Raw genomic sequence first — 11,977 nt, 5'->3', positions numbered from 1 at the left:
GGTTCAGGACTTCTCCAAGCTGGCTCCGCTGAGATTTGATTATATTAAAGGGCCTGGTGTATGGGTGGAGATAAGAGGGCAGATTCTAAAGAGGTTATTCATTGTTTTGTCTGGCACCTATCTCATTGGAGGCTTCTACAGTCTTAAACGAGGTGACAGATCTCTCTTCCAAAAGAAGTAGGCCACTTCTTCTGGCTTGGTAGGCTCAGAGAAATTAAGGATACAAGATCACAAGTTCATCTACCTACAGATCCTCATCTCAAATCTCAGAGTTCCACTCTTTCCCTCTCTAGGTCCTGTAATGACATGGGAGATTTGCTGAGGCCAAGAATTCTTCAAAGCTCTGCCAATATCACACTTAAGTTCTCTGTCTACAGCCATTTCTACCCGCTGGCTTCAGGTGATGAGAATCTTTTCAAAAGCTACCAAGGAGGCCTCTGACACTGACACTTTACTTTGAATTATTAAGAGGTCTGAACGAACCTGTCATTTTCTTTCTTCACTAAGTCAATGGTACTTAGCAACAGCCACTCAATTTCACAGTCTTTAGAGTTGCTACTTCCCCATATCTCTCCAGTGCCTAAGAAATTGTACCAGTTAGTGCATCCCCTCCACCTGCATCTCATCCCATTCCCCTCAAGTGAAAGACTTAGTAGTTGCCTGTTACAGCGTCCCAGAGACTATCAGTACATCACCTACCACCCGTGATCCAGCTGGCAAGTTAAATCTAACTACAAAATTCTATCCTTAGCATCTGTTTCTCAGATCTATTTCTAGTACAAACCAACTTAGGCTGAGTTTCTTAAAAGTGGAGCGTGAGATGGGGATTCTTATTCAAGTCACTAGAGGAGTATTCTCAGGAGAAAAGGAGTAGACAGTGCCTGACAGAGCAGACCATAAAAGCTAATCATGAATATGGTCTCAATCAAAGATGAGCTTTAGTCTGAATCCAGGAGGACGTTTTGGAACACACCCTGCAATAAGTAATCTCACCCTAACATGAGGAACCAGGCTTTCATCCCTTGGTACCAGTCAATTGTTAACTGAAATTTGTTGGGTGGGTACCGTGTAGCTTTCCAAGTGAGGAAGCTCCTGTTTGGCCAGCGGTAACTCTCTAGATAAAGGGCCAGCTGTGAGTTTTTAGCAGCAAGCACTTGTGGCAGCTAAAGGATGGGCACGTTGGCAGATGAAAATGATTCATGCACCAATACCATCCCTACAACAGATCAGCGGGATGTCTGAGATTCCGTACTCCAGAACAGTTCTTGGGGATACCAATGTGTCTAAGCCAAGGACCACACTTTGAGCGGTATGAAATAGATTGTTTTGTTTTCAGGTTTTTCTACATTTTGTCCCTACATCCCTTTTACTTTTCTTTCCTTCATTTTTCTTCTTTCTAATTACGCTGATTCTATGTCTGATCTCCAAACCAGTTTGTGGGACTGCATTCAGAGATTTGGGTATCTCCCAAGTTGTTTTTTTTTTTTTAAGAAGAAAGGGAAGAAAAGCCTCAATTTACTACTTTTTTTTGGTTACATTCAGTTACCTAAACTAAAGTTGATTTTAAGCAGGATGCTTTCTTCACATGAATGAACAGTTTTTACTTCTTACATTATTTATTTAATTTTTATTTTTTATTTGCATATAGTTGATACACAATATTGCCTTTGTTTCAGATGTACAACTTAGTGATTTGACAAGTTTTTGCATTATGCTGTGTTCACCACAGGTATAGGTATAGTTCTTTTGGATAGGTTTATTCATTTATTCATTCATTCAAGATTTATTCACCCATTCGGAACAATGAGTGTGCACACGTGCATGGAAGTGCATGGGAGAGAGGCAGAGAGAAGGAGAGAATCTCAAGCAGACTCCCTGTCATTTGGGGAGCCCCACCTGGGACTCCATCTCAAGACCCATGAGATCCTGACCTGAGTGGAAATTGTGAGTCTGATGCTTAACCTTAACCAACTGAGCCACCTAGGGGCCACAGGTCTTTTTAAATATTATAGTCTTGGGATCTGATTCAAGAACAAGGCAGGACTCTCAGCTTTTCATGAGAAGACCAGTAACAGCAAAGCTACCTTAAAGTAGGAACCACAACCAAATCTTTTGATTTCAGTGTAGCATTAAAAGAAGTATTTATAAGCCTAATTACTATGGGGTCTCTCGATTGGATGGGGCCCCCCAAATGTGAGGTAAGCTGATCTGGTGGAAGCCTGCAGGGCATGAGTGGTGAAAGAATTCACCTCAGGTAGAACAAAAGAGAGAATACACCTTGAACACACTGCAAGGGAGCAGCAGGCAGGACAGCAGAACAGAGACTGGGGCAGGCTGTAGTTATAGGCAGAAGGTGAGGAGGTATGGGAACATCCTTTTTTGGTACCTGTGTCTGGGTGTAAGTAACCTATTGATCAGCTAGGGCTTAGGGATATTTTGATGTGGGTCACCCATTGGGCTTGTTCGAACTCAGCCAGTGTGTCACGTGGGCCCTTTGGCCTGACTCACGTTTCCATTGTTCAAGTTGATTGCCTGAAAGTGGCCCCTACAATTACTTCCAACTTATTTGGAAATGCTGAGATCCCAAAAAGTTAAGGAATGTATTCAAGGTCACACAAGAAGTGACTGGCAACTTTTGGATAAGGTACATCCTCATCCTTGGGCCTCTTGTTATGCTATGCTACAATTAATTTGAAATTGTGTCATTGCACCTTGAAAACAATTTTCAAAGCAGGGCTACCAGCCATCATTTTTATACTTATGCTTTATTCTTAGAGCACAGTGGAATAGAGCATTGACATGAAAATAGAAACCCTGTGTCAAAGCCATGCTTCAGGGCTCTAGACACTCTAGAGTGGACTGAAAGGTCTGACGTAGTTTAGGATGCCAATATTCACTTTAGAGAAAATCTCCCATGATTATAGCATCATGCTCTTTCCTGTAGAAAATTTTTTAATAAGACCGTGATATCTGCTTCAGATTGGAGAAGATGACTTTTATTGCTCTCTGCCGTTTCTTAAGTGTTGCCATTTTTCATGGCATGGAGGTGACTGGGAAACAGAATGTATTCATTACAGTACAAGACTCTCTTTCTCTATTCACATTAAAATTAGGACATTATTACCATAACCATTAACATTATCCCCCTTCTCCTCCCCCTCCTCATCAAAATTATTAAGTCTCACTGAGGGCTATGTACCAGGCATCTCTTGGCTTCCCAAAATAACTATTGATTAAATGAAAATGTGGCTGAGACTGCATGTCAGGATGAGGAAGAAGTGGTGCCTCTTGGCAGGTCTGATCTTCCAGGCAGGTGACCTGTTCCTGCAGAACTGAAAGGAGACTCTGCTGGGCCAGGGTGAAGGCTGTCCTACCCTTTCACAGATGACCAAGCTAATAATGCCAGGCCAGGGTCATCAAATAAAGGGCATCCCAATTTAAGAAAGACATGAGAAGTTAGGAGGCAGTTCAGAGGACAGCTATCATGAAGATAAAAGAGTTTAGAAAAGAAGATGGAGGAAGAGTGGAGGGAAATACTGGGATTATTTAAACCTGACAAAAAGGAACCTGGAAAAACTGTCACAGGTAGTTGATTTTCAAACATACGTGGGGATGATAATATAGGGTGGAGCTTCTCAACCCCTTTTCCTGGCAAGGTGTTCCTAGGAAAGGATATACAAGGCCCACAAGGGCAACCAGGGAAGGCTCTTTAAGACTACATTCTGCAGAAAGGCTGTGACACTACTGGGTCCCACCCTGCCACCAGAGGAGGGGATCAACAGCTTACTTAGCAGCCTGTAACCTACCCTGGCATTTGGGGAGTTTACGAACTGTATGTTTGTGCTCCTCCCCAGATTCATATGTTGAAACCCTAATCCCAATGTGATGGTATTAGGAAATGAAGACTTTGGGAGGTGATTAGGTCATGAGGGTTGGGCCCTCATGAATGAGTTTTTATCCTTAGAAAAGAGACCCCAGAAACCTCTCACCCACTTTTTCTGCCACGTCAGGTTGTAGAGAAAAGATGCACCTGCCTGTGAACCAGGAGGTAGGTCTCAACAGACACTGAATCTGCTGTGCCTAGATCTTGGAATTCCCATCCTCCAGAACTATGAAAAATATATGTGTGTCATTTAAACCACTTGGTCTATGGAATTTCTTACAGGGCTGCAACTCACTGAAAAGGAATTTGTACACCTATTAGGGTACTGATATACAGAACACAGTATTTTAGATAGAGTAAGAAGACCTGGGGTCAAAATTTTATGAAAGACTGAAATAAAAGGAGAAAACACTTTATTCTTCAATATGAAATATACTGGATTGTTTTGTCAAAGGGTGTGTGTGTGTGTGTGTGTGTGTGTGTGTGTGTGTGTATGTGTGTGTGTTAGCTTGTCCCCAAACCATTTATGCAGTTTAACTTCACTAACATTAGGAATACGAGTGCTACAGAGTTACCCCCAAGACCATTTGAAGGTTTAATTATTTACATTTATTTTATATTGATTTTAGTTTTGGGATTATTGAATAATGCATTATTGAGTTTAATTGAGTCAGGCTCTCTGACAGAAGATACTAAAGGCTGAATAAAACAAAAACTGAAATGTGCTGTGCAACATGTACAAAACTAGGTAAGTGTGAAAGAACTTTAAGGTCTCTATCTGGGTTCATGGAAGGCAAACACATTTTCTTTTAAAGGTTTTATTTTTAACAGGGAGTACACAATCAAGGGAGCTGCAGGCAGAGGGAGTGGGGGAAGCAGGCTCCCCATGGAGCAAGGAGCCAGATGTGGAGCTTGATCCCAGGACCCTGAGATCATGACCTGGGCTAGGGCTGTTGCTTAACTGACTGAGTCACCCAGGTGTCCCAGGCAAACGCATTCTATATGAAAGCTGGATCTGAGGACCTATGTGATCCTGAGTCTAAATGTCAGGGTACAAGTGAAAATTCCAGGTCGCCTTGTAGATGTTCAAAGCATGGAACGAGTAAGACCCAAGTCAATGTCTCAAACATTAAAGGGGACCCAGGTAATATATGGATTATACATGGAACAAACAGAAAATTTCATAAATTTCATAAAGATGTAAAGGTATAGGAGAATAGATTGGCAAACCTGAGGGACCTAGGAGGGGTGGAGGGGTCTTCTGAGCTAGTGGGTGGGGGAGGGGCTATGGACACACCTTGTTCAGTTGTCCCCTGTCTTTGTGACAGCGTTCTGTGATGTAAGCCTAGGGGAGGATATATATTCAGTGTGTGCACAGTATAGGCTGTCTTGTGCTTCAGACAATGGAGTTCAAACACTGGAATGTTCTCTCATTTCTGAATAGTGATACTAAACCATGTCTGAGCTTTGGCTCAACATGCTTAGAGACTGATCCCCAACTTCACCTTTCTGTGTGGGTTGGGATTGCTCCTTCTGTTCCTGTGCTACTTGCTGGGGATTCCATTTCCAACTTGGAAAACCAAGACCACCCAAAAGGTAAGAATCCTTGAGGGGGGGAGTGTCTCGACATAGATTATTACAGTTTCCACTTCTAATCCCCAATTAATCTACTTTTAAGATTTTATTTAAGAGAAAGAAAGTGAGCAGAGGTGGGGGGGGGCACAGGGAGAGCTAAGCAGGGAGTGCAATGTGGGGCTAGATCCCAAGACCCGGGAATCCTGACCTGAGCCCAAGGCAGACATTTAACCAACTGAGCTATCCAGGTACCCCCAATCCGAAATTTTAAAATAAGTTTAGTAGAGTCAGAGAAATACCTAAAACAGGAAGTCTTAAGAGAACAGACATTCATTCCTCAAGGAAAAGAGTCCTGGAAGTGTTAAGGGTTAAGGAAGGACTAAGATTTCTACTTGAAACTCACAATCTATCTGGGTATGGTGGTGGGTCTTGGGTAAAATCCCAAACACAGGGAATCCATAGTCGTAGATTGGGTTATTTTGAGAAAATGGGATCTGTGTAAAAGAACAAAGTTTCCCAGCACTTGATCAGGAGTCACTTTCCCAAGTCAAGCATCACTCGATCAAGCCTTCCTTCATGCTGGGCTGATAAGGAGAATAGTGCTGAGCCTCTGAGAAGAGAGGGGGGTCTGAGCTATGGCCTAGGATACAGGGTCCTACCTAAGGGAGCACAGATGTGACTGTCAGGGTTCATGTTCTATGTCCTCATTGAACAAAGGACTTCTGACTGAGAATACCAAGTGTGGATCTCCCAGACAAACTCCTCAGAGTCTATCAAAGAAGAAAAAAACTGTAAAAAGGAACACAAAGTTCTATTTAATAAAGTCCTAGTAGTCTTGGATAAAGAATGCCTCCATTTCTGAGAGAAAAGTAAGACATAGGTTCCAACCCCTCTTTCTTATTTTTCTTCTAGCGTTAGGGCAGAGCCAAGAAGAGGAAGAAAGGTGGGACTCTGAAAGGTAAGGGTCTGCCTATTCCACCTGAGCTCTCCAAGGCTGATCCTTGCTGTCCTCTCCATGACAGCCCAGTCCATGATCTCTGAGGATGCAAGCCACTAGGTACATTCCCTCTCAGAAAACAGAGGCCTCAGAGGAGAGGCTCACAGAAATGCAGCCAGAGTGCAAAACCCTTCTCAGATTCCCTGCTCTGACCATTACTGAGCATGAAACAGTGATGGATCTGGGCAATGAGTGCTGCCCAATAGGTGGTCATGTGAGATGTCAAGAGTCAGAACTTCTGTCTCCTGATTTTGTGAAACCTCTGTGACATCATGGATACTCAGGAGTCTTCCCTGAGGTAACCACTGACCTCTCTGCTTCACAGAGGTGGTCTGATCATCACATGGGATAATTTACATGGAAATACTTTATACATGGAGCAAGATTACTAACCAGCTTTACATCGTTGGCCATTTGCCCTCACCTATTGATTATTAGGCTTTCAGAGTCTAACAACCCAAGGCTGTTCCATAAGAGGACTCCTATATTATTACCTATGTTTCTACTTTCACTACATACAGCATTCTCCTGGTTTCCCAGACTACAGATGCCACCGAAGAGAAGTGGAGGAGACCCGGAACCTGATCTCTGTTTAAGAAGGTGACCGGTCTTTCCCCTTCTATAGTGATGCCTCTTAGAGCACATTTTATGCAATTGCAGGATTCACTGCAGTCTGTCATGCCATGGGAGAGGGTTGCCATAGGAACAGATATTGGGGTGAAGGCTACTGAGTACACTGTCAAGTCATAAAGGTGGGGCACTGTGAAGGGACAGCAGGCATCAGGTGGCCCTTCCCTTGTCAGGCCTGCATGGCCTCCTCAACTTGTTCTGGTCCTGGCTGCAGTTTCTACCTCCTGTCTCCTGCAGCTCCCTTGCCGGCATCATGATAGCATCCACTTTGGCCAACTGTTATGTCCAGACCCCTCCTGTGAGGTATGTAATAGCACAACTGCTGAGATCAATTGGCTGCTGTTCCTGCAGGCTCTGGAAGATTCTACTCCCTTGGCTTCCACAGCTCCTGTGACTTCTTCATGATTCACTCTCTCCCCTGACTTCTCAGCAGTCCCTCCAGGAGAGCTAATACCAGCTTCGCTGCCTGAGCCTTCCCCACCACCTGCCTCCATCTTCTCACCTAACCTAGTGATCCCCATGGCTGATTTTTTTCCACCCTCATCAGTGGGTGATTCTTTGCCACCAGAGCCCTTTCCTCTCTTGGATTCCAAATTCCCAATGGACCATTTCCCACCCCAGCCCCCTGCCTTTCCTCCTATCCCACCACATCATGCCCATTCAGTGGACTGCAGTGTCCAAACAGACAGTTTCTCTAAATATCATCTTCTCTCCAGACCCTACCCTTTCCCAAAATGTCAGCCCCTTACCGGAGTTGTCCCAGATGGTGAATCCACTGAGACCTTTGCTCATCATCACACACAACCAACCCCATTTGCTTCACCACCACCAGAATGCAATTTAATTGTGACACAATCTAAACTGATTTCTATCTCAAGGAAGCCTGTTCCAGAGAGCTCACCCCCAGAGACAACCCCAGAGGGTTGTCTAGTTATGGCCCAACAATCATAGGCATTAACCCCTCCAGCTTGTCAATTTTAGACCTCCCTTGGTGGCAAACTATGCCAAACCATGCCAAAGACTTCTTCCCTTCAACCCTGGCTCCACGTGATTTCCATCAAGAGTTTCTGGCCCTCCATTCTTCAGAGGCTTCTTCCAGGGGAGACCCTGCAGCCAACCTTGTAGAGCCTGGTAACCTCTCACTTCTCAGCCCTGATGCCCTGGCACTTCTAGAGAAACAAGTCCAAAAGAGGTGGGACTTCCTCAGGTGGAAGGAAACAGAGGGTTCTTTTCCAAAACAAACAATTGTTGATAGGCATGATTTGGCATCCTCCCTTCCTTTCTGGAGCAGCAAAGGCCAATCAAAGGAGCTGTATATGCATCAGCAGTGCCCATATCCTACAACCTTGGAGGAAGGCCATTTACAGCAAACCCCCATCCAGCTCTTCTGGGGTCTCCAAACTCCACATAGTGAGTCCTTCTTCCCTGCTGTTGATGCCTCAGCTAAAATCTCAAATGCCCTCACAGAGCAGGAATCCCCAGTAGTTCCCCATCCACTTCCTCCATCCTTGCCTGAGAACCTGCCTCAACTCCTGCCTCAAACCCAGCCCCTACCTATCCCTCATGTCCAGCCCCTGGCCCACCTTCAATCCCCACCCCCAGTCCTGCCATCTGTTCCTCTACCTGACATCAAGATCTGTGGAGTGTGTTTTCACAGACCTCAAAATGAATCTGAGTGTCTCATACCAACAGAAATGGAACATCTGGAATGGAACGTGTTGCAGAAGGTACAGGAACGTGTGGGGTTTACCCACTGTTTTCCAAAGCTTGCAGGAGGACTGCTGTCCTTCAGCTCCTAACCCTTCTCTCAGCCACAAGGCCACCAAGGCCAAAGTTGTAATCTCTGTCCCTCCTGGACAGTTTCTTCTGAATGAAGAGCTTCAGAGAAAACTAGAGAGTCACCTTCAAAAGAGGCTCATCCAACAATGGTGGGGCATTCCCTGCAGGATCTATGAGTCTCTCTCACTGATGAGAAGTCCGAGTACTCTTCCACAGCTACCTGAGTCACAGCACTTTTGTGGATGCTCATGGATCTCTAAGAGTCAGAGCAAATTAAATGACACTGCAAGTGTCAATGATGAGGACTCAGAAATGCTTCAGCTAGAGGATGGTGACCTGAAGAAGGATCAGGGACACAACCCAGAGAATGGCCCAAAACACGATCTGTTGAGTGACCTAGAGAGCTCTTCAAATAACAATATGGGGTATGATTCTGAGAAAGAACTTAGGAGCCCATCAGAGAAAAACTCCACGGTGTCTGTGGAGACTACAGGTTGAGACAACTTGAAAATGTCCTGAAAATACATTTGTGCAAAAAGTTGAAGAAATAAGTGAGGGTCAGCTCCCTGGGACTGTGCATAATTCATGGCATACAAAGAAGCAGACATCACTTCCTTCTGAGAAATCCCAGACTGAAATAAAACAAAGAAGTTTGCTACCATCAGAGGTTGAGGACTACTCCCTGAATACCTGCCAGGAGCTTCCCTTTGTTGAACCTCATGTACAATAGATGCTGGAAGCCCATATTAAAAGTTTTCGTTGGAGGATGCTATGGGGTCTTCCCTACAAGGTCGTTCAATCCATAGATATCTTTAAATCAAGAAAGGCCATGTCCCCTTGTAGCCCTTCCTGCTCAACCAAACTGATTCCTGTGGCAAATTCTAAACTTGGAGGCTTCAACACCCTTAGAGGAAGCTGGAAATCTCTCCATGGAGACAAAGCAGGAATCGCAATTTCAGCCCCCATTCTGGATCATCCTCGCCATGCCACCTCAACTGTGGGCAAGGAAGAGCTGGGAATTCCAAGGCAATCAACCTCTAATATCAACCATCAGCTTGTAGAGGATGTTCCAAAAACTAAGGATGGAAGACAGACTCTTAAGCCTGTCAAACATGTCACCATAGCCAACAGATGGCTCCCAAAGCCACCTGCAAGGCAAGCTAAGGCCAGACAGGAGCCAAAGGATAAGAGTGCAAATTCCAATGATAGCAGAGGAGGGGAGGCAACAAGGCATAAAGATGAAGAATCCAGAACCTGTTGTGCCCACAGAGTCCAGGGAGATATTCAGGACCAAGGAATTTCATACACATCAATCACAACCTAGCATCTTGACAACCAACAAGCCAGTTAGCTCCCAAATTATAAAGGGAAATGAGCATCAAATCAAAACCACCATCCCACCAAACATACCAATTCCGCAAGATCCTAAATCATGGAATCTCAAAGAACAACTCTTTCATGAGTTAAATCTTACGCTGGAGAACAGGGAGCATAGCCAGGCCCAAGCCCAATGCACTGGCCTGTCCCCCACCTCAGACTGTTTGACATATAAGGCCTCACTGACTCATGCCCAGGGTGTCTCCCGTGGGGACACGAGAGCTTCCCAGGTGCTGCATGTCCATCCAGAGGACACAGGAATTACTATGGAACAACAGCAGGAGCCCTGGTTCCCTAAGCATGTCTTAAGGAAGTGCCAGAAAAGAATCCCCCACCTGCTGCAAAGACCATGAGGCCCCTGGGGTCCAAGGCACAAGAGCTTGGTGGAGGGGATGCAGGACTGGGGACATCCCAACTGAGAACAGACAGTTTCCCTACTGAAGATGTGGCATTGCAGAAGAGGTTCCCTACTCAGGACATGGTATGGAAGGTAAAGCTGGGAAGCCAGCCATCCCAGACCCTATCACAGAAGGGTCAGCTGTCTCCTGAAAGCCTTCTGAAAACCTTTTCAGAAAAAAAAAAAAAATGATGGAGTTTTTGCAATGGCACACTCCTGGGATAAAATGTGAAAGGCAGGAAAACTCTCAGGAGAAGCCCAGTCCCCTATCATCTGTGGAAAGCAGAGGCCTGCTTAAAGGTAGAGCTGCCTTTACTGGGATGCCCGAAGCTCAGAAAATTATGACAGCCTTTGGGAAGTTCCAAGAGGAGAAAATGGGGCATCGGTGTGCAATAGGCAGCATCTTCCCTCAGCAGCCCATTCCCTCCCCAACCAAGTTTGGGAAAACTCAGCAGAAAGCACAAGTGCAGGCCCAGGCACAGCCTGTCCCAGGGTGCCCTTTCAACTACAGGGTTCCTGCCCATAAGGAGACAAATACCAGGTCCTGCCAGCAAGAAGCTGTCTTTGCTGGCCAAGGCCTTAATGGAAGTGACAGACAACTCAGAAACAAGGACTGACAGCCCCAGAACATTGTGGCATTTAAGGACCAGCTACCACATCAGAAGTATCCCCTCCCCATGCCCCTCAGGGAGCCTGTACCCCACCCAAAGGCCACCTGCAGGCATCAGGTTGCCCAGTGTCGTCCTGCCACTCTCACAACTACTGAAGGCACTGTGTGCAGAGATGTGTCTCTCCTACTTAGAGAGAAAACCCTTCTCCAGAATTTATAGTGGGGAGGGTTGGGGGCAGAATTTCCTACCCCAAAATAATGCCTTGTGAAGAATAAATATTTCTCTAATAAAGTGATGTCTGTTCTGTGTACTGTCTTGGGAGCATGGGTTTTGGGTAACTCAGCTCAGCTGTTACTGATTGCTTCCTTCAGCTTCTAAAACGTGACCAATCTCGTGGAGTTCTTGAGAAATATGCATCATGTGCCCCCAAAGCCCCCCAAAGCCCATTCTCTCTCTGATGAAGTTTGAGGAGATGGGTTCTCTTTCCCATCCCATAGCTTAGCCTTAGAGAATATGTATAGTAGCTCACACCTTTCCCTTCATTGAATGTTTTATAACTTTTATAGCCGTCTTCTATATCTGAGGAGGATCAAAGACAGGTATAGTTTTCAGAAAATAATGATTAAGCCACTGTTGTTTCTTCACTGTTATTGTGTTACGGTAGCTTAATCATTATTTAGAAGTTAGTGATCAGAGGACTGCAGATGGGTGAACTCTGAATGGGAGTG

The 11,977-nt window shown here is 45.2% G+C and overlaps 1 protein-coding gene across 1 annotated transcript; it reads left to right on the top strand.

Moving 5' to 3' along the window:
- The first annotated feature begins 5,286 nt into the window (after positions 1-5,286).
- On the top strand, positions 5,287-11,468 carry SPATA31D1 (SPATA31 subfamily D member 1). Its single transcript, XM_046021861.1, is given in 12 exon segments — positions 5,287-5,376; positions 5,378-5,479; positions 6,377-6,415; positions 6,986-7,045; positions 7,300-7,327; positions 7,330-8,007; positions 8,067-8,820; positions 8,822-9,289; positions 9,358-9,401; positions 9,404-10,019; positions 10,189-10,530; positions 10,874-11,468. Coding segments are annotated over 12 exon segments (3,816 nt in total).
- The last annotated feature ends 509 nt before the right edge of the window (positions 11,469-11,977 follow it).

The sequence above is a fragment of the Meles meles genome, chromosome 11 (assembly GCF_922984935.1).
Source record: "Meles meles chromosome 11, mMelMel3.1 paternal haplotype, whole genome shotgun sequence".
In the NCBI taxonomy this organism is placed as follows: domain Eukaryota; kingdom Metazoa; phylum Chordata; class Mammalia; order Carnivora; family Mustelidae; genus Meles; species Meles meles.
Note: the sequence above shows the minus strand (reverse complement) of the source record. Positions and strands in the feature narration are given on the sequence as shown.